At 43.0% G+C, this 22,853-nt stretch overlaps 1 protein-coding gene across 1 annotated transcript in view; it reads left to right on the top strand.

Moving 5' to 3' along the window:
- The window catches only part of LOC112251158 (carboxyl-terminal PDZ ligand of neuronal nitric oxide synthase protein-like), a 163,611-nt gene that overhangs the window by 101,719 nt on the left and 39,039 nt on the right, over positions 1 to 22,853 (top strand). The window contains exons 6-8 of the mRNA XM_024421949.2: positions 2,403 to 2,547; positions 3,299 to 3,489; positions 17,983 to 18,144. Coding sequence (XP_024277717.1) covers positions 2,403 to 2,547; positions 3,299 to 3,489; positions 17,983 to 18,144 — 498 coding nt within the window. The remainder of the gene's footprint in view (positions 1 to 2,402; positions 2,548 to 3,298; positions 3,490 to 17,982; positions 18,145 to 22,853) is intronic.

The following is a 22,853-nucleotide window of genomic DNA, read 5'->3' as shown; positions in this document are numbered from 1 at the left end:
AATTGACTCCATACTGAAATAAAAGTATCAATTAGCTCATTGCCAATGTCAGACTGGGTCTGTAGCTCTATTTGGAATATCCCACAATAACAAATCATTTGTATTTGAAAGAGTTAGTTGGCTAGCTTGAAAGGGGGACTTAAAGTAGCTAGCTCACAAACATGTTCAAATTCTGCTAATATTTCAACTTATTTGTCTAGCCTATGACTTTGGCTTCATATATTTTAATAAAATAATCACCTTTGCTCACTTTATTACTTTGAAAAAGAATGTGCTTATTGGTAGGCTACTTGCAAGTTGGTTCAACCACCGTCCTCTTGTGTTGTCATTAGGTTTGGGCGGTATCCAAATTGTCATACATTCATACCGACCTTGTGCCATTCCGGGATATTCTGTAATACCGGTACTGGCTCTGTTTTCAAACCCCACTGATACTCTGTAATCCAAAGGTTAGTAATTCTAACAAGTACTTGTAAAATCTCATAGAGAATGCTAATTAAATGTTAAGCACATTGCCAAGTGAATGCTTGATTTGGAAGAAGCTAAATGTCAGGAATTGTGAAAAACTATACATAAAAAAAACATAACTATTATATATATTTTTTTTAAATGTTTATTTAACTAGACAAGTAGGTTAAGAACAAATTGTTCTTTTCAAAGATGGCTGAGGAACATTGGGTTAACTGCCTTGTTCAGGGGGAAAACAACCTTTTTGTTTTACCTTGTCAGCTCAGGGATTTGATCTTACAACCTTCTGGTTACTAATTCAACACTCTAACCACTAGGCTACCTGCCACACCGACAGTTGGTTGGCGGAAGTTTACATACACCTTAGCGAAATACATTTAAACTCAGTTTTTCACAATTCCTGACATTTAATCAGAGTACAAATTCACCATGTCATTTTAAGAAAGTGAAATGTCAGAATAATAGTAGAGAGAATGATTTATTTCAGCTTTTATTTTTTTCATCACATTCCCAGTGGGTCAGAAGTTTACGTACACTCAATTAGTATTTGGTAGCATTGCCTTTAAATTGTTTTACTTGGGTCAAACGTTTAGAGTAGCCCTCCACAAGCTTCCGACAAAAAGTTGGGTGAATTTTGGCCCATTCCTCCTGGCAGAGCTGGTGTAAATTAGTCAGGTTTGTAGGCTTCCTTGCTCGCACGCGCTTTTTCAGTTCTGCCCACAAATTTTCTATAGGATTGAGGTCAGGACTTTGTGATGACCACTCCAATACCTTGACTTTATTGTTCTTAAGCCATTTTGCCACAACTTTGGGAGTATGCTTGGGGTCATTGTCCATTTGGAAGGCCCATTTGCGACGAAGATTTAACTTCCTGACTGATGTCTTGAGATGTTGCTTCAATGTATCCACATAATTTTTTCCGTCATGATGCTATCTATTTTGTGAAGTGTACCAGTCCCTCCTGCAGCAAAGCACCCCCACAACATGATGCTGCCCCTGTTCTTCATGGTTGGGATGGTGTTCTTCGGCTTGCAAGCCTCCCCCTTTTTCCTCCAAACATAACAATGGTCATTATGGCCAAATAGTTATATTTTTGTTTCATCAGACCAGAGGGCATTTCTCCAAAAAGTATGATCTTTGTCCCCATGTGCAGTTGCAAACCGTAATCTGGCTGTTTTCTTGCGGTTTTGGTGCAGTGGCTTTTTCCTTGCTGAGCGGCCTTTCAGGTTATGTCGATATAGGACTCGCTTTACTGTGGATCTAGATACTTTTGTACCTATTTCCTCCAGCATCTTCACAAGGTCCTTTGCTGTTGTTCTGGGATTGATTTGCAGTAGATCACAGATTAACATTTTTATCCTTCCATTAGGCACCACAAAAATAAAGTAATCAATATATCGTTTACACATTCCTCTCACAATTCGGACCCTTTGTACGCTTGACGGATTTGAACTTTAACACAATTATATGAATGTTATCAATCTCTATCAACTAATACTGAATGCATGATCTTTTTAAAACCTTAGATGTTTTAAGATCCTCACATACTTTGAACTTACTAATACTTTTTAATGTATAACAGGCTATGAGTATTTCCTTTAACCTGTCACACACACACACACACACTCATCCTGTCCAGTCATTCTGATTGTGGTGTGATGAAGTATTCTTGGCTACTCTTTGACAACCTCTTATTACCTCCCAGTCGTCCTCCAACTATTTTAAAAGAATAGGAATGCTATTGATTTCTTCTACCTGTCTCTCCCCTTTACTCTCCCTCTCTCTTTCTCTGGTCCGAGAACAGTATATTTAATTGAAGGACAGAGAGAAGTCATCCACAGTAGCTCATCAAAGAACATTGAATAACCACTCTCTCTCTCCCTCTGTCTCTTTCCTCCATCCCCTCCTCCCTCTCCTTCGTCTATCCTCTCCAGTCCCAGGCCATGCGTATCGTGCGGACGGTGGGCCAGGCGTTCGAGGTGTGTCATAAACTCAGCTTGCAACACACACACCAGAACGCAGATGGACAGGAGGACGCAAACAATGACAAGACCTGCAACGAGGAGTCCACGCTCTCAGGTGAATATACACACACACAAACACACTCCTGTAAGAGACCATTTGAGAGGATAGCATCACAGATGAGTCAGTCTATAGAGAGAGACTGTGGAACAGAACAGTGGTGGGAGGACTGGCTCTAGTGACTGCTGCGTCCTTTCATAGGCAGATGAGCCCACAGCACCCACGCACCACGCTCACACATACACACAAACACACACACACATCTGCATTGACCCCCCTTTGCACCAAATCTTTTGACTCATCACATTTATTCCTTGTGTTATTATCTTTCTATTATTTTTATATTTTTCTCTCTGCATTGTTGGGAAGAGCCCTTAAGTAAGCATTTCACTGTAATTCTACACCTGTTGTTTACGAAGCATGTGACAAATACAATTTGATTTGACACACACGCACACGAGCGCTGATCCCAGCTCTCTCTGTCTGTCCCACTAGTGTAAGCCTCAGGAGCCTCTGAGCACAGCCAATGGGCTTATCTGGAGTGTTAATTGTCAGAGCTGAGAGAACAAGAGAACCACTGGAGAACACCTTAATGAAGCTCCTCCCCTCCTGCCCCCTCTTTTTTTGTCATCCTTCCTCATCTTTTGGTTTAGCAACTTTCAACAAAATACCTCTGAGTCCTCTCCCCTCCTCTTATCTTTTTATGTTTCTCTACCTCTTGTGGTGTAGCAACTTTTTTTCTAGCAACGAAGTCTGTTACGCCATTGGCCCTCCTTCTGACAATGTGTTGGTGTGTTCGTTCACTCAGCCCGGGAGTTAACGGGAGCGGAGAAGTCGGCGGTTGCTGTGGAGACAGACATCGATGCGGAGGAGGCTCCCTTACCATTACCGGACAGTACGGTTGAGGAGTTTAACCGCGGCGTCACTGACCTGGACGGAGTGGATGCTACCGCCAAGACTGACCACACACACTTCAACAATATTGACAACGACAAGAAGGTATGGGGGTGTGTGTATGTGTTTTGGGGGGTGAGGTTGGGGCGTGTTTGAGGGGGAAAGAGAGGAGTGGGGTGCAAGCAAAGCAGGATGAAAGTTCCATACATAGAGTATTCTAACTAAGTGCTGGAATGAGAGAACACAGTAATTGCTTGTTAGACCAGTTAATACAATATCATTGGTCTATCTACTGTATTGATTGCTTACACCAGGGAATATAATACAATTGGTCAATCTATAGATTTCTTGGACCAGAGAATACAATATATTGTGGCTTCTCTAAAGATGGCTTGAGGAGGCGGAAAACAATATTGTGTGGCCTATGTATAGGTTGATATGTACTGTGACACTGTTTTTGTGAGTCAGGGAGAACCCACACACACATTAGTTAACACTTCTCTCCATTTCTTCCTAACAAAGACTGTAATTAATTTGCCAGAATTTTACATAATTATGATATAACATTGAAGGTTGTGCAATGTAACAGCAATATTTAGACTTAGGGTTGCCACCCGTTTGATAAAATACAGAGCAGTTCCGTATTTCACTGAAAGAATAAACGTTTTGTTTTTTGAAATTATAGTTTCCGGATTTGACCATATTAATGACCTAAGGCTCGTATTTATGTGTGTTTATTATAATTAAGTCTATGATTTGATATTTGATAGAGCAGTCTGACTGAGCGGTGGTAGGCAGCAACAGGCTCGTAAGCATTTGTTCCAACCGCACTTTCCTCTGTTTGTCAGCAGCTTTTCGCAACGCTTGAAGCACAGCGCTGTTTATGACTTCAAGCCTATCAACTCCTGAGATTAGGCTGGCAATACTATAGTGCCTATAAGAACATCCAATAGTCAAAGGTCTATGAAATACAAATGGTATAGAGAGAAATAGTCCTATAATAACTACAACCTAAAACTTCTTAACTGGGAATATTGAAGACTCATGTAAAAGGAACCACCAGCTTTCATATGTTCTGAGCAAGGAACTTAAACGTTAGCTTTTTTACAAGGCACATATTGTACTTTTACTTTCTTCTCCAACACTGTTTTTGCATTATTTAAACAAAATTGAACATGATTCATTATTTATTTGAGACTAAATTGAGTTTATTATTTTAAGTTAGTGTTCATTGTTCATTCAGTATTGTTGTAATTGTCATTATTACAAATATATGTATAAAAATTGTCTGATTAATCAGCATCAGCTTTTTTTGGTCCTCCAATAATCATTATTGGTATCAGCGTTGAAAAATCATAATCGGTTAACCTCAAGTTGGCACCATGCATTGGGGAAGGTAGCGTTTTCCTGCCATCTGCCAAACCAATATTAGTCCGTCGGACTGCCATATGGTGCATGATTCATCACTCCAGAGAACGCGTTTCCACGGCTCCAGAGTCCTATGGCGGCGAGCTTTACCCAGCTCTAGCCGACTCTTGGCATTGCGCATGGTGATTTTAGGCTTGTGTGCGGCTGCTCGGCCATGTATACCCATTTCTTGAAGCTCCAGAAGAACAGTTATTGTGCTGAGGTTGCTTACAGAAGCAGGAACTCGGTAGTGAGTGTGCCAACCGAGGACAGAGGATTTTTACACGCTACGTACTTCAGCATTCGGCGGTCCCGTTCTGTGAACTTGTGTGGCCTACCACTCCGCGGCTGAGCCGTTGTTGCTCCTAGATGTTTACACTTACACAATAACAGCACTTACTGTTGACCGGGGCAGCTTTAGCAGGGCAGAAATTTGATGAACTGACTTGTTGGAAAGGTGGCATTCTATGACGGTGTCACGTTGAAAGTCACTGAGCCCTTCAGTAAGGCCATTCTACTGCCAATGTTTGGCTACGGAGATGGCATGGCTGTGTGCTTGATTTGATACACCTGTCAGCAACGGGCGTCTTGAAAAAAAGTCTTGAAAAAGAAGGGTCAACACTGCAAATATTGACTCTTTACATCAACTTCATGTAATTGTCAATAAAAGCCTTTGACACTTATGAAATGCTTGTAATTATACTTCAATATTCCATAGTAACACCTGACAAAATATCTAAAGACAATGAAGCGAAGCAGCAAACTTTGTGAAAACGAATATTTGTGTCATTCTCAACTTTTGGCCACGACTGTATATATGGAGCATTTACTGTTTTATTCAGGTTTTTCAAGTGCTGGTGACAAATCATGCATTCCAATTTCTTGTTTAGATTGTAATGGACACATATTATGTGTGTAAAAAAAATTTTTTTGAAGGTTGTACTGATTATGATGAGCTAATGCTAAGCTATTTGCCAGCTCTGTGTGGCGCCATGTTTGTTGACATAATACAATGCGTTTTGGCTGTCAGACCAAAGATGTTATAACAAAATGAGGTGAAGGGATGGTTCACTCGACTGACTTATGGTGCTTTCAATACAACTGGGAACTCTGAAAAGAATACGAGGTTAAATCATGACGTCCATGATCTTTAGGTTGGAAAGTCGGAGCTCTAGAAAGAGACAGAGTTGTATGACCTTTCAAAACAATTTTTCCCAGTCTGAGCTCTTTTTTTTCTCCAGAGTTCCCAGTTGTTGTGAACGTACTGAAATCGGAAGTCGTAGATTTCTGAGTTCCCAGTTGATTTGAACGCAGCATCAGATTGTAACTATGGTACCTCAGGGTTGCCAGCTCAGACCCCCTTTCCAGGAGTTTTATTTTTATTTAGCTTATCAACTTCTCCTGTGTTTGCCCCCCATTTATTGTTAAATCCCCCATCATAGTAATATTTCCTGCATCGTATGACCCCAAGATACCTTCCCCCATTTCTATCCTCCATGGACTTGAAATCCCCCCAAAACCCCTCTGAAATGGTTTCATCCATATCTGGCAACCCTGTTTAGCTTTCACGCTACAGTTAGGCTAGGCAGTAGGCTTGTATTTGAGGTGATGATCTGTGAGGCGATAACATTTTATTTGCTTTGTGATTTGTCAAGAACTGTAAACGACTTGTCAAGTCATGTGCTCCGGTACTTGTACACACTGTAACAAATACATCAAACATTTCAAATATGCTGCTTTTCCTTCACTCTGCGCTCCAACTCATCCCAAACCATCTCAATTGGGTTGAGGTTGAGTGATGGTGGAGGTTACTACATGATTCCTTAGGTGTTATTTCATAGTGTTGATGTCTTCACTATTATTCCACAATGTAGAAAATAGTCAAAATAAAAACTCTTGAATGAGTAGGTGTGTCCAAACTTTTGACTGTTACTGTATTTGCGAGGGTACACAGCAGGGACCACTACAATGATTACAAATATGTAATCGTACGCATCAAAGGGTTAAAGATAGAGTTATGTCAACGGCGTGTTCAATATGGATCAGATTGGAAACAACACGGTGTGAAATCGCTACAGCAATAGAGGGTTAGGAAAGGCCTTGCTCACCCCCTTTGTGTGTGTGTGTGTGTGTGTGTGTGTGTGTGTGTGTGTGCACATGATGGATTACACAGAGATGGATTGGGACGGGAGTGTGTGACATTGGTAGTAGAGGTGTGTGTGGGTGGGGGAGGGGGGTGTACTTCATCCACTGTGTGTTTTCTGGAAGCTCATGAAAGGAAATGAGCCAAAGAGCTTAAGGTCTATTTTCTCCTGTCAGGTCTCATTCATTTGACGAAGCCTTTTACTTCCAACCGCTCCTTGATCGCAGCCACAAATCAATCCAACGACATCATGTGAACAACTTGAAAGACACCAAGGCTAGTGTTGTGGACTAAAGGCACAGTCCGTAGGTTCTGTGAAATAGAAACTTACATTTGAGTCAAAAAAGGATATTCATATGATAGATAAGATATACAAAACCTTGCAGAGAGCCTTTCTAACAGACAATCTCTTAGAAAAAAATGTAAACTACTGGAACCAAGACTTAAAAATAACTGATATTGGCACAAGATGGAGGTCATACTGTTAATCCAGTATAAACTAATGTATTGAATGTATTACACAAGAGAAAAAAATTCACAAATGCTACAGCACAATAGCGTTATTTGTAACTTATTTTGTACATAATGTTTCTGCCACAGTGACTTATGACCGAAAAGAGCTTCTAGATATCAGGACAGCGATTACTCACCCCGTACTGAAGAATACTTTCTCTTCAACGGGTCAGAAGGGAAGGATTTACTTCAGACGAGATGAGAGATGGAGGTGCCTTGTAAAAGAGATGTAAAAGAGATGGAGGTATCGAGGACGAAGGTCCAGGGGCCTTGTAAGGATCTGTCGCCGAGAGGGCAATCTACCTTTACCATTGGTCCTATTAGCCAACGTACAGTCAAACGATAATGAAATAGACAAACTTCGATCACCTATATCCTACCAATGGGACATTAAAAACTGTAATATCTTGTGTTTCACCAAGTCGTGGCTGAACAATGACATGAATAACGTACAGCTGGCAGGTTTTAAGCTTTTTTGTCAGGAAAGAACAGCGGCCTCTGGTAAGACAAGGGGTGGCGGTCTGTGTATATTTGTAAACAACAGCACGAAATCTAAGGAAACCTCAAGGTTTTGCTCGCCTGAGGTAGAGTATCTCATGATAAGCTGTAGACCACACTATTTACGAAGGGAATATTCATCTGTATTCTTCGTAGCTGTCTATGTACCACCCCAAACCAATCCTGGCACTAAGACCGCACCCAATGAGCTGTATACGGCCTTAAGCAAACAGGAAAATGCTCATCCAGAGGCGGCGCTCCTATTGGCCAGGGACTTTAATGCCGGGAAACTCATTCGTTTTACCTAATTTCTACCAGCATGTTAAATGTGCAACCAGAGGGAAAAAACTCTAGACCACCTTTACTCCACACACAGAGACCATAACCACAATTATATCCTCCTGATTCCTGCTTACAAGCAAAAACTAAAGCAGGAAGCACCAGTGACTCAGTCAATAAGAAAGTGGTCAGATGAAGCAGATGCTAAGCTACAGGACTGTTTTGCTATCACAGACTGGAATATGTTTCCGGGATTCTTCCAATGGCATTGAGGAGTACACCACATCAATCACTGGCTTCGTCAATAAGTGCATCGATGACATAATCCCCACAGTGACCGTACGTACATACCCCAACCAAAAGCCATGGATTACAGGCAACATCCGCACTGAGCTAAAGGGTAGAGCTGCCGCTTTCAAGGAGTGGGACTCTAACCCGGAAGCTTATAAGAAATCCTGCTATGCCCTTTGACGAACCATCAAACAGGCAAAGCATCAATACAGGACTAAGATTTAATTGTACTACACCGGCTCCAACACTCGTCGGATGTGTCAGGGCTTGCAAACTATTACAGACTACAAAGGGAAGCACATCCGCAAGCTGCCCAGTGACACGAGCCTACCAAACGAGCTAAATTACTTCTATGCTCATTTCGAGGCAACACTGAAGCATGCATTAGAGCATCAGCTGTTCCGGATGACTGTGTGATCACGCTCTCTGTGAGTAAGACCGGTCAACATTCACAAGGCTGCAGGGACAGACTGATTACCAGGACGTGTACTCTGAGCATTTGCTGACCAACTGGCAAGTGTCTTCACTGACATTTTCAACCTGTCCCTGACTGAGTGTGTAATATTAACATGTTTCAAGCAGACCACCATAGTCCCTGTGCCCAATAACACTAAGGTAACCTGCCTAAATGACTACCAACCCGTAGCACTCACGTCTGTAGCCATGAAGTGCTTTGAAAGGCTGGTCGTGGCTCACAACACCATTATCCCAGAAACCTTAGACCCACTCCAATTTGCATTCCACCCCAACAGATCCACAGATGACACAATCTCAATCGCACTCCACACTGCCCTTTCCCACCTGGACAAAATTAACACCTATGTGAGCATGATATTCATTGACTACAGCTCAGCGTTCAACAACATAGTGCCCTGAAAGCTCATCACTAAGCTAAGGACCCAGGGACTAAACTCCTCCCTCTGCAACTGGATCCGGGCTGCCCCCAGGTGGTAAGGTTAGGTAAGAACACAACCGCCATGCTGGTCCTCAACATGGGGGCCCCTCAGGTGTGCGTGCTCAGTCCTCTACTGTACTCCCTGTTCACTCATGACTGCATGGCCAGGCATGACTCCAACAACATCATCAAGTTTGCCAATGACACAACAGTGGTAGGCCTGATCACCAACAATGATGAGATGTGTGGTGCCAGGACAACAACCTCTCCCTCAACATGATCAAGACAAAGGAGATGATTGTGGACTACAGGAAAAGGAGGACCGAGCACGCCCCCATTCTCATCGACAGGGCTGTAGTGGAGCAAGTTGAGTGTCAAGTTCCTTGGTGTCCACATCACCAACAAACTATCATGGTCCAAACACACTAAGATAGTCATGAAGAGGGCACGACAAAGCCTATTCCCCCTCAGGAGCCTGAAAAGATTTGGCATGGGTCCTCGGATCATCAAAAGGTTCTACAGCTGCACCATCGAGAGCATCCTGACTGGTTGCATCACTGCCTTGTATGGCAACTTCTCAGCCTCTGACCACAAGGCACTACAAAGGGTAGTGATTACGACCCAGTACATCATCGGGGCCAAGCTTTCTGCCATCCAGGACCTCTATACCAGGTGGTGTCAGAGGAAGGCCCTAAAAACTCCAGCCACCCTAGTCATGAACTGTTCTCTCTGCTACCACACGGCAAGCGGTACCGGAGCACCAAGTCTAGGCCCAAGAGGCTTCTTAACAGCATCTACCCCCAAGCCATAAGACTTCTGAACAGCTAATCAAAGGGATACCCAGACCCCTCTTTTACACTGCTGCTCTCTGTTTATTATCTATGCATAGTCACTATGCATAACTCTACCTACATGTACATATCACCTCAATTACCTCTACTAACCGGTGCCCCCAGACATTGACTCTGTACCGGTACCCCCTGTATATAGCGTCCCTATTGTTATTTTTATCATGACACAAGGCGAGACCCAGATGCAGACACAGGAGGCAGATTGTTGGAGTCTTACAATATTAATTAATCCAATATAGCAAGGCAAGAGAATGGTCGTGGACAGGCAAAAGGGTCAAAACCAGTTCAGAGTCCAAAAGGTACCGAAGAGCAGGCAGAATCAAGGTCAGGGCAGGCAGGCGGGAAAGCTGGTTGACTCGACTAACACACAAGATGAACTGGTACAGAGAGACAGGAAACACAGGGATAAATAAGCGACATCTGGAGGGGGTGGAGACAATCACAGGAACAGGTGAAACAGATCAGGGCATGACAATTTTGTTGCTGTTTAATTATTTGTTACTTTTATTGTTAATGTTTTACTTATCTTTTTTTTCTTAACTTCTTAAAGCATTGTTGGTTAAAGGGCTTGTAAGTAATCATTTCACTGTATTTGCCACGTGACAAATACGATTTGATTTGAGCTTGATGAGCAAAAAAAACAATTAAATACATTTTAGAATACGGCTTTAACGGAACAAAATGTGGAAAAAGTCAATGGGTCTGAATACTTTCCAAATGCACCGTAAAATGTATTTTAATCCGTCTGCCTGCGTATTTCAAGACATGGCATATGAGGGTGCAGAGAGATACCCAATGGGTTGGATAATACTTTTCTCATCAATCATCTTGAGAAAACGTATACTTCAAAACTGGAAATAAACCAATCAACACAATGGAAAGGTCAAATGCTTTATTATCTAAATGTTGAATGTGCGTGGGTGACGGAGAGAAACAAAATGGTCCAGTTTGAGAACTATTGGACTCAGTTTTGTTGGGTTGTTTAGATTATACTACTGGTGTCCCTGAACTCTGTTCTGCTTTGCTCTGCTGTGATCTAGATGTGAGTTGTAGAACAAACAGCTTAGAGGTGTGCAGTCTGTTTCTACTCAACTCTTATCCTCCCCTCTCCTGTTTGGATGCCTGCAGGTGTGTTTGAAAGCAAAAGAGTGTTTTAATGGCGCATACTGCTTACACTGCTCAACAGATGGCCTCGGAAACTATCTACAGCAGGAGATTGGGATGCTACTGCTTGCTGTCTCTCTCTCTCTTTTTCTCTCTCTCTCTTTTTCTCTCTCTCTCGCTCTCTAACATTCTCTCTCACTCTCTCACTTTCTCACACTCTCACTCTCTAACATGCTCTCTCTCAAATCAAGGGGCTTTATTGGCATGGGAAACATATGTTAACATTGCCAAAGCAAGTGAAGTCTCTCACTCACTCTCTCTCTGTTTCGCTCTCTCTCTTCGCTGTATCAGTAAATAATTCAAAGTGCCAACTTTCCAAAGACTATTATTGTTTTCACCTCATGACTGAAGAATCAGGAAGGTGAGGTGTTAAGTATTCAGTGGTGTGTGTATGTGTGAATAAATGATGGCCGTGTGTTTTTCACCAGTGTCTAACCTGAACAACTTCAGAAAAACAACCACTTAGCCTGATATCCATTAACTACACAAACACAACACTGAAACATAAATGGTATACGTGTAGCAATAGTTTAAATGTGCTGCTAACTGCTAAAATGCTGTTTTAGCCTCACCTCTCCAAATAGTTGGCATTTGCCAAACCCTGTCATAGAAATCATCTGTCATGAATAATGTCTTCACTGATTGGATCAGCTCTTCACTGGCAAACTCTCTCTCTCCCTGTTGCGCCGCATAGATTTACTATAGTAACACTAGAGCCATTCAGTCTGCTCATTTAAACACTGTCCTTGGAGGCTCACTGTATCAGCTACCGTATATAAACATGGCCACAGGCATAGACAGTTCTGAGGGAAGGGACCCCTTACTATTAAGATTAAGAATATATACTCCTCTGCTGCATGCACGTGCACACACACACACCTCTCCCCTTCCTCCATTACCCCAGGTCTAGAGGCATTGACCTGGTTGTGCTTAGTCGTACTGAGCAGGCCATTAATATCAGTCATCAATAGTAATGTCACAGACACAGATAGACACGGTTCTTTATTTATGAGGACAGAATACAGATAAAAACCTGAATATCACACCACTGTATATGCTGAGTTTTTCACCCTCGACCGTTTCAAGAGTGTATCAAGAATGGTCCATCACCCAAATGACATCCAGCCATTTTGACACAACTGTGGGAAGCATTGGAGTCAACATGGGCCAGCATCCCTGTGGAACGCTTCGATACCTTATGGAGTCCATGCCCTGACAAATTGAGGCTGTTCTGGTGGCAAAAGGGGGGTGCAACTCAATATTAGGAAGGTGTTCTTAATGTTTGGTACACTCAAATGATTAAAGATACTGCGGCAATTCTATAATACGATGTACTTAGGGTAGTCCTATTATGGCAGTGACTGTTTGAGGTTCATTGTGTGTGTGGTTTGGTTTTACTATCCTTGTGGGTACCAGAAGTCCTCACAAGGATAGTAAAACGAGGACAATTCGAACAAGTGGGGACATTTCACTGCCCCCCACAAGGAAAAAGGCTACTTTAGGCTTAAGGTTTATGGTTAGAATTAGGGGTTAGGGTTAGAATTGGGGGTTAGGGTTAGAATTAGGGGTTAGGGTTAGAATTAGGGGTTTTGGGTTAGAATTAGGGGTTAGGGTTAGAATTAGGGGTTAGGTAGGGTTAGATTTTGAATGGCAATACATTTTTGTGTCCCCACAAGGATAGTAAATCAAATGTGTGTGTGTGTGTGTGTGGGGGGGGGCTGCTCTGCCTGTCATCTCTGCTGTATTACATAATCTGTACTCCGGCCTTCTCAATCCACGTGCAGGGCTCTCAGCTTGGTGCTCTCCATCACAACAACCCTACACGCGCGCGGATCTTTCCAATCCTGTCTAGATTGTGCCTCCAGAGAGCAACTGTAGTTAGTTGGCAACAGTGCTGATGGTTTGTGTTTCACAAGTCTTTAGTTCGGCAGGCTAACACATTCAGGTGACCAGGTTTAAAACTAGTCCGTCACAAACTTGTGGGGAGAGAGATAGATGGCTGGAGCTGAGTGTACCTAAACTGGTACAAGGCATGGTTATTTTGCATGTTGGAAAATATTTCCTGTATCCAGAGGTTTCTTCCTGTCCTGGATGGTTGCCAGGATACAGGAGGGATTGACACTTCAGAGGTCCTTTGTTGTTAACTTCCTCCCCCGTTCTTCCCTGTTCCAAAATAGCCTGTAGCTCCTAGCGCTCTGTGTGGATGAGCTTCTCTTATCCCCTATCACTCACACACACACACACCACTGGCATCCCTCACCCAACCCCTTATCCAATCCTACCTAGCCCCACTCCATTACCCCCTAGCCCCTGCTACTCTGCCATATGCATTCACCCCCCCCCCACACACACACACACACACACACACACACACACACACACTCTCTCTCTCACACAGCTCTCTCACAGTTATGTGGGTGGATCCATGGTAGAGAGCAGCTAGTGTAATCACTGCTAAGGGACCAGGGAGCCAGTCTTCCTTCTCTGTCTCAGGGGTCCATTGCTTCATCTCTCTTTCTTCTCCTCCCTCCCTTCGTTGGGCTGTGTTGCTGAGTGGATGGGGTGGCAGAGAGATGGATGGGCAGATTACTGCAGCTACAAAGGACATCTGAGGGGACTGGGTGGAGTAAACACACACACACACACACCCACACACTGCCTTATTCACAGCTGCTGTTACAACACTAGCTCCAGACCCTTGACGGGTGCGTGTGTGTGTACTGAAAGGCAGAGGGCCATAGCACTTAAGGGCTCTCAGGACATCCAGGGAGGGAGACTTGGAATGGAACATTTTTGTTTTTATTTAACCTGTTTTTATTTAACCTTTATTTAACTAGTCAAGTCAGTTAAGAACAAATTCTTATTTACAAACCGTCACGACGTTGGGCTAATTGTGTACCACCCTATGGGACTCCCTATCACGACCGGTTGTGATATTGCCCGGGATCGAATCAGGGTCTGTAGTGACACCTCTAGCACTGAGATGCAGTGCCTTAGACTGCTGTACCACTCGGGAGCAATGGAACATGCAGTTCGACCTCTGAAGGGAAGGAGATGAGTGCACTTCAGTGTTCTCTGAAAGGAGGGAGTGGAGACTTGGAAGGGAACATGTAGTTTGACCTCTGAAGGGAAGGAGATGAGTGCACTTCAGTGTTCTCTGAAAGGAGGGAGTGGAGACTTGGAAGGGAACATGTAGTTTGACCTCTGAAGGGAAGGAGATGAGTGCACTTCAGTGTTCTCTGAAAGGAGGGAGTGGAGACTTGGAAGGGAACATGTAGTTTGACCTCTGAAGGGAAGGAGATGAGTGCACTTCAGTGTTCTCTGAAAGGAGGGAGTGGAGACTTGGAAGGGAACGTGTAGTTTGCTTCAATGTCTACTGTAAAGGGCATGACTGTCTCGTATCAGGACATTTGATCTCCCCTTTGATGGGGCAGAAGTGCCCTACATGTGCTGCAGATAGGGTGGAAGGGAGCAGGGAGAGAGTGGGTAGCATCTACAGGATGTTGAATTCTTAGTAGATATTGCCTTGATATTGTTTTGACATTGAAGTGTGAACTTAGAGACATTTCTCATGTCAAAAAATATTTGGGAAGTGTTTTGTAGTTGTAATTCTGCTCAGAACACGAACTTCAGACCCCATTTTCTTCTCCTCGTTTGTTTACTTGTCTGAATAAAAAAAAATGCAAATGCTGTTTCCATCCAAATTGGGACCAGATTGCTGTAAACACATTTGGCATTCACTGCATACGGATTGTTGTTTTCGCTGTCTGTTGAGTTAAACACACTTGGAAGGCTGTGGATCAGACACTGTTTGAGAATCTAATCTTTATTCAGTATGCCTGTTAGTGTGTTGTCGTTATCTTGTTAGAACTGCTTGGTGAATGTGTCTGTACGTGCGTGTCTGTCTGTCTCTTGGTGCCTGCGGGGCATAGTACAGCCTCAGGCAAAATGACGCTGGGTTTTATTCAACACATTGGTCTCTCTGCTGCCATCAGTGTGTGTGGTTCAGAGTGCTTTGACTGAATGTGTTAGTATTTCACTATTAACCAACAGAGGCCAGAGGGCCATTGTTCAAAAACCACAGGTTTCATGTATTTCTCCCCAAGGCGAAATACATTTCTCCCCAAGTCAACACACCCTGAAATCCCGATGAATAACAACAATTCACTCGCTACCAATCTGCTTTCTTCAAATATACAGTACAAATCTACTGACTGTTTCTTCATAGGAAGGAGTAAAGGCGCTATATCTGACAACAAGGGTATTGAATAACCTCTACTGTGTCTTTGTTAGTGTAGCTTTTCAACTACTCATCGTACTATATGTGTACAGAATACTCAGGGGCGCATGACTCGTCACAAAGCTCTGCTTGACTGAGAGGGATGGATGGACACCTTTATGGGAACTGACAGGAAGTGTCTGTCTCTCTACCATTCTCTCTCTGTCTCTCTCCTTACCATTCTCCCTCTTTCTCTCTCTTCTGTCTCTCTCACTCTACAACTCTCTCTCCCTACCACTCTCTCTTTCAATCTCTCTCTCTCCCTATCACTCTCTCTCTCTTTCTCCCTCTCTCCATCTCCCCTTCATATTCTCTACCAACGTAATGTCTCAGTGTAGTTCTTCCGACCAATACAGCTGTTTCCTCTCTCTCTCTCTCTCTCTACTTCCCAGCGCCCCTAACCATTACACATGTATTATACTAACCTCTTAACTGTCCTCTTTACTCCTACTCCCATTATACCACTGACAGTTCTCTATGCAAAGGTACTTAGCAGATAAAATACATAAAACAGTCTGTCTTGGAGCTGACAGCCAAGGTATTCTTTTCCTCTTCAAACTACTGCAATTATTCTGATGAGATGGAAGGTCTACCACTCTCTGAAACGACTGTTTTAGTCACCATGGTTACAGATATGGGAAATCTGGTCTCTTTAAAGGAGATATTTTCCACCAAGCTGTGTATTGTGATTCATGTTGTAGTGTCGCTTTGACAATGTCTGTCTGAAAGAAACCATCATTTGTTATTATTATAAACAGTACAAAGATGTGTACTTCACTTGATGAAATCACTGCACGCACATACACACACACACACACAAACACACATACACACACACACAAACAGACATACACATGTATTTACACACACACAAACACACATACACACACACACACAAACAGACATACACATGTATTTACACACACACAAACACACATACACACACACACACACAAACAGACATACACATGTATTTACACACACACAAACTACACATACACACACAAACAGACATACACATGTATTTACACACACACAAATACACATACACACACACACACACAAACAGACATACACATGTATTTACACACACACAAACACACACACACACACACAAACAGACATACACATGTATTTACACACAAACACACACACACACACACACACACACACACACACACACACAGACATACACATGTATTTACACACACACACACACAAACAGACATACACATGTATTTACACACAAACACACATACACACATACATCCATACACACACTCACACACATATACACACACACACAGCGTACTAGTTTCACTGTTCATCATTAAGTCGTGAGCGTAAACAGCCTGTCTGGTAATGTTCCCATTAAGCTGTAGATCAGACAGTGACACACCATCACTCATCCACTGGCCCAGTGGGGGTACAAACCTTGAGTTGTCTTTCTTTATTTCCCACACTAATCAATCTCTATCAATCAATCTCTCTCTGAACCCCAGCGGTTGCCGGATCGAATCCCAGTGCTGGCGGGGAGTGAGCTGGCAACCAGAGGGTTGCTGGCATCAATATCTCAGTTGCAACCAACCGCTGATGTTCGCTTGAGCAAGGAGCTTTAACACCCTAAAAAAAATGCTCATTGGGCGCTGCTCTGTGACTGGCCTGTGCTCCAACCTAATATGTGTCTGTGTATCAGGGGGGGTTGGATAAAAGCAGAAGACACATTTCTATCTTGCGTCTATCTATACTAATAAAGTATATCTTATGAATTCTTCTCAGCAAATGCATCTTCTCAGTCAATGCAATTATCTTTGTCTGACACACACATACACAAATGCAACTATCTCTCTCTGACACACTGACAGATTGAATTTGCTCTTCAAGGAAAAACAATATAGTCCTCCAGTCCTTTGACAGATACAAGCTGCTATTGTTCATCTTTCCAATTCATTATTGTGTGAATGCTTTTCCAGTAGTGACATATTGGGTTGTCTGGGTGGATGCGTGAGTGAGCATGAGTTTTCCTTTCTCTTAGGGCCTGTTCAGCCATGCCTCTGTTTTACCTCAAGCTCTGCTTATCACCGGGGGAAATGTACACTCGCACTGCCAAAGGACACATTCTGAATATTAATATGTCTCTTTCTTTGACTTTCTCTCTCTCTTTGTTTATCTTTCTCCATCTCCTCCTTATGTCTTCCATCCTCTTTCTCCTTGTATTGATGTCTCCCTCTCTCAATCTGTCAATCCACCATTAACCCTCTCCTCTCCTCCATGGCAGGTTCCAGAGGAGGCCTCTCTGCTGCTTGCGTCCCCCAGGATGCTGCTGCCGTCATCGGGTACTCTGCCTCCCACCACCCCCCTGTCAGTCCACCACCAGATCCAACTGCTACAGCAGCAACTACAGCAACAACAGCAACAGACACATGTAGCCGTGGCACAGGTAGGACTGAGACACACACGTTTGTGTATGTTAACAGATGGTGTTTGTAGTACTGTGGTAGGTCTTGTTGTTTGAACTACAGTGAGATGGTCATTACCAAAACAAATGGTGTATTAACCTTGCCCCGGTGTACTGTGTGTTTGTGTGTGGTTCCCTGCTAGCTACCATCTTGTTTGACTTTACTAATATTAACCTTTATGAATCATGTCAACCTTACCTTGTGTGACCTTAACACCAGCTCTTCTACACAAACACACACACACTACACATATTACCAATTATTCACAGCAGAAAAGAGGATTAGTGTATGTACTGTACATCAGTATTGACAAAACATGATTAATACAGCATGCATGTTGAACCACTGTCACCTTTACAGTGTATCACAGTAGATACAGGAGAATAGAAAGGTTACAGTTGGGTTACTATTGTAAAAAGTAAGAATTGTTTTCAGTGACCTAGTCAGGGCGCTTAGGTCATACACTCCCTCACACTCCATCTGTGCGGAATTAAAACTCACTCACTCACTCACTCACACACACACACACACACACACACACACACACACACACACAGGTTCACACTGTCAGCCAGTTGGCGAAGCTCCCCCTATTTTCCCTCTATTTACACACAACTCCATGAACACACGCACACTTACACAACACAAAACCCACACACTGTCAGCGAGTTAGCAACAACCCTGGAGTCCAATGGCCGCAATTTCACAACTGAGCTCCCTTTATTTTACTCAAACTGCTTGAACACACACACACAAGACAATAATTTATTAATTTGACAAAAATCTGAAATCACACTGGATGTATTAGACTTTAGAATTGCATTGGGGGCATACTTATTTCACTGTAAAGCCTTACCTATGGATTGAGGATCAATGACATGGGGTATCAGTCTACTCATTGACACCCAGAGAACATTAGCATCGAAGCTCTTATTGCAGGACTCAGAAACCACTGTGAATTGAGGCACATTTATTGTACCAGTCCATCTACTATGTGTATTGAACACTATTCCAGAGGAAAAACAATACAATGTGGATGTTTTGGAGCCTGAAAACTCCTGAGGAGGACTTTGGGGAAAAAGCTAGTTATTTCAATAGGAGAACAACAAGTGGCTACCTAGCTAATACTTACTCACATGTGTTAGGTTCTAATTCTCAGAGTAAAACACTCAACGGACATTATGAAAGCTTAACCAAGTTTATTCTGCCTAGAGAGTCAATACAGCTGCATTCAGACAAAAACATTTTCACACAAGCACTGATATTTAACCGTCCCTCATAGGCTGAGTCTGTACAAACATCGTTCTTTACTGCTAGGCAGGACACTAGTCATACAGGCCATAAACGTATATTTCTCCCTTAAGGTGACCTGACCTGACCTGATCCGACCTCAACCCCCCATCACCAATCCATGGCTCTCTCCCCTTATCAATGCCTGCCCCACGTAATCGCTTCCCTGCACTCAACACATTCCAAGCTTAGTTGCACACACTATATACCTTCCTCCTATAACCAATAACTTCTGGTGTAGACCCTCTAAACCCCAGCACTCCATCAGTGACATGAATAAGTATATTTCCTATTCTCAGAACCCAACACATGGGTTCCTAAATCATTGCTAAGAATATTGAAAATGACTGCAGTTTCTACTGTTCATTGTTTTCAGGCTGGTTGCATTAGCGCTAGCTAGGTACCAAGCTAAAGCTAGCTAGTTACTCCAGAAGTTGCTGATAACATCTGTATCAAAGATATTTGCAAACATTTTTGATCCTGCTCGTTTGATCCTGATCTAATTTCAAATGCTCACAGACGTTTTCACATTCGGTCGAACAAATAATGCCTTATTACCAACGTGGTAATGTCCAGCTTTGACAGTGATTGTAATGGTGGCGCTGGGCTTGCAAATTCAGCACACACAACATTATATAATGGAATTGTGTTATTTGACTTGTCAAATTAAAAGCTTATGACGTGTCAAATAGTTTTATTTGAGGTGTATCTTTCTTGACACGCAAAGACCCAAACGGCGTTCCATACATCTGAGGCTGTGATGTTGTGATGTTAGTTTATTTATCTCTCCAGCAGCGTGTTTGGCCGTGGTTCCCCGAGGAAAGCCCTGCCTCGTCAGATCAAACCACAGACACAGTGTTTTTGGTGTTGAAAGAGAGAATTTTCCTTCTACAAATACCAGACATGGACATGGGAATAACCCAAACACACAATTCACACAGCTTCAGCTCAACGCTAGATGGGGACAGGGGAATAACCAACCTCAATATTTACATTCTAACCTCCTCTTCCTCCCTCCATTCATCTCCTCCCTTCCAGCCGATGTAGGCCTATTAAGTAAAGATTAGTCCGGCCTCCTCCTGTTGTTATTGGCTAATTGCTGTTTGTATTGTCTTGCTGTTGAAAGTGTAAGGCTTTACAATTGTGGGCCATCAGCGCATTAGATGCAGCCAACGGAGCTTAAGGAGTCTTGGCTCTTATCCTGCTTATCTCTGTCCAAACCCCAGCTCACTGCACAGGCATGGATAAACCCATCAGTTCTGCTGCCTGCCTTGCGGCATTAAGACTCTGCCCATAGCTAGTTTCAACTGGCCCTTGATGAGTAAGGGGACTTAAAAACCCACTCCGAGGTTAAAAAGAAGACAATAATAAGCTGATTATAAAACACAACATTTGGAAAATAAGTGAAGCAGAGGAAGACGTGACTGCCTTGTGGAAGTCTAGTTCTGAAGGCCTGTGTATGTGCGTGGCTGTGTTTGTGCTTTCTTGCGTGTGTGTGTGTTTGTACTTTCTTGCGTGTGTGTGAGACAGGGTACCCGGGTAGCTGGACCTGATTGAAAGCAACCCTCTAACCCCTGTCTGCCAGTCCAGTCAGTTGATCGCCCTGAGAGGGTGATGATGTCACGGCTGACTTTGTGCAACAGACAGTAAGGAAGAAAATATTATATTTTATCTCCGCCAAACAGGTGTCAAGGTGGGTCAAGTATATCACTTCCATTTAGCCTCAGAGGGAGGGCCAGGACTGGATAACGATCGGCCCAGTTAGGTTGGGACAGTGCCAAATCTCTGAGACTGAAAGGACTAACCAAAGTGCTGACAATAGCTGAGAAGTTTGAAGTTAGCTGCTCCATGAAAGCTCACAATCATTGAGAGTTGAAAAGAGAGAAAAAGAGGAAAGGATGAGAGAGTGAGTGGAGGAGAGAAGAATCATTAACATAATCAGTGAAGTGTGAATACTTGTGTTTGATGAGACTCTCACACTGCAGAGCAAAACCTTTTTAGTTTTGGTGGCTAATGAGATTTAATCTACACACTGAATGAAAATGTAAAGGCAAAATGTAAAGTGTTGGTCCCATATGTTATGAGAGGAAATAAAAGATCCCAGAAATGTTCCATACGCACAAAACACTTATTTCTTGCAGATTTTGTTCACAAATTTGTTTACATCCCTGTTAGTAAGCATTTCTCCTTTGCCTATATAATCCTTCCACATGATAGGTGTGACCTATCAAGAAGCTGATTAACCAGCATGATAATTACACAGGAGCACCTTGTGCTGACAACAATAAATGGCCACTCTAAAATGTGCAGTTTTGTCACACAACAGGATGCCACAGATGTCTCTGAGGGAGCGTTCAAATGGCATGCTGACTGCAGGAATGTCCACCAGAGCTGTTGCCAGAGCATTTAATGTTAATTAATGCAGACCACATGTATGATATTATGTTAGTATTCAGCTAACCACGGTTTGTGGTCATCAGCTATCCTTTAGCTCGAAAATCTATCGCCAGTTTTGTACGGCGCAGCGCGGCTCGGAACGGAACATACCGGACCAATTTTTCTCTCCATGTCCCTGGATTTCAACCGCTCTCTGGACATTCATACCTGGATCTCACAGCTATCTAGCTGCTATCCGTGTGAGTATCGGCTTTCGTCGATTCCGGAGCAAACATCAATTATTCCGGAGCTAGCCAGCTCCGTCAATCACTCCTGAGTTCCATCAATTTTTATTTTTTTATTTCACCTTTATTTAACCAGGTAGGCTAGTTGAGAACAAGTTCTCATTTGCAACTGCGACCTGGCCAAGATAAAGCATAGCAGTGTGAACAGACAACACAGAGTTACACATGGAGTAAACAATTAACAAGTCAATAACACAGTATAAAAAAAAAAGTCTATATACATTGTATGCAAAAGGCATGAGGAGGTAGGCGAATGATTACAATTTTGCAGATTAACACTGGAGTGATAAATGATCAGATGGTCATGTACAGGTAGAGATATTGGTGTGCAAAAGAGCAGAAAAGTAAATAAATAAAAACAATATGGGGATGAGGTAGGTGAAAATGGGTGGGCTATTTACCGATAGACTATGTACAGCTGCAGCGATCGGTTAGCTGCTCAGATAGCAGATGTTTGAAGTTGGTGAGGGAGATAAAAGTCTCCAACTTCAGCGATTTTTGCAATTCGTTCCAGTCACAGGCAGCAGAGAACTGGAACGAAAGGCGGCCAAACGAGGTGTTGGCTTTAGGGATGATCAGTGAGATACACCTGCTGGAGCGCGTGCTACGGATGGGTGTTGCCATCGTGACCAGTGAACTGAGATAAGGCGGAGCTTTACCTAGCATGGACTTGTAGATGACCTGGAGCCAGTGGGTCTGGCGACGCATATGTAGTGAGG

This window comes from Oncorhynchus tshawytscha, linkage group LG05 (assembly GCF_018296145.1).
Source record: "Oncorhynchus tshawytscha isolate Ot180627B linkage group LG05, Otsh_v2.0, whole genome shotgun sequence".
NCBI lineage: Eukaryota > Metazoa > Chordata > Actinopteri > Salmoniformes > Salmonidae > Oncorhynchus > Oncorhynchus tshawytscha.
Note: the sequence above shows the minus strand (reverse complement) of the source record. Positions and strands in the feature narration are given on the sequence as shown.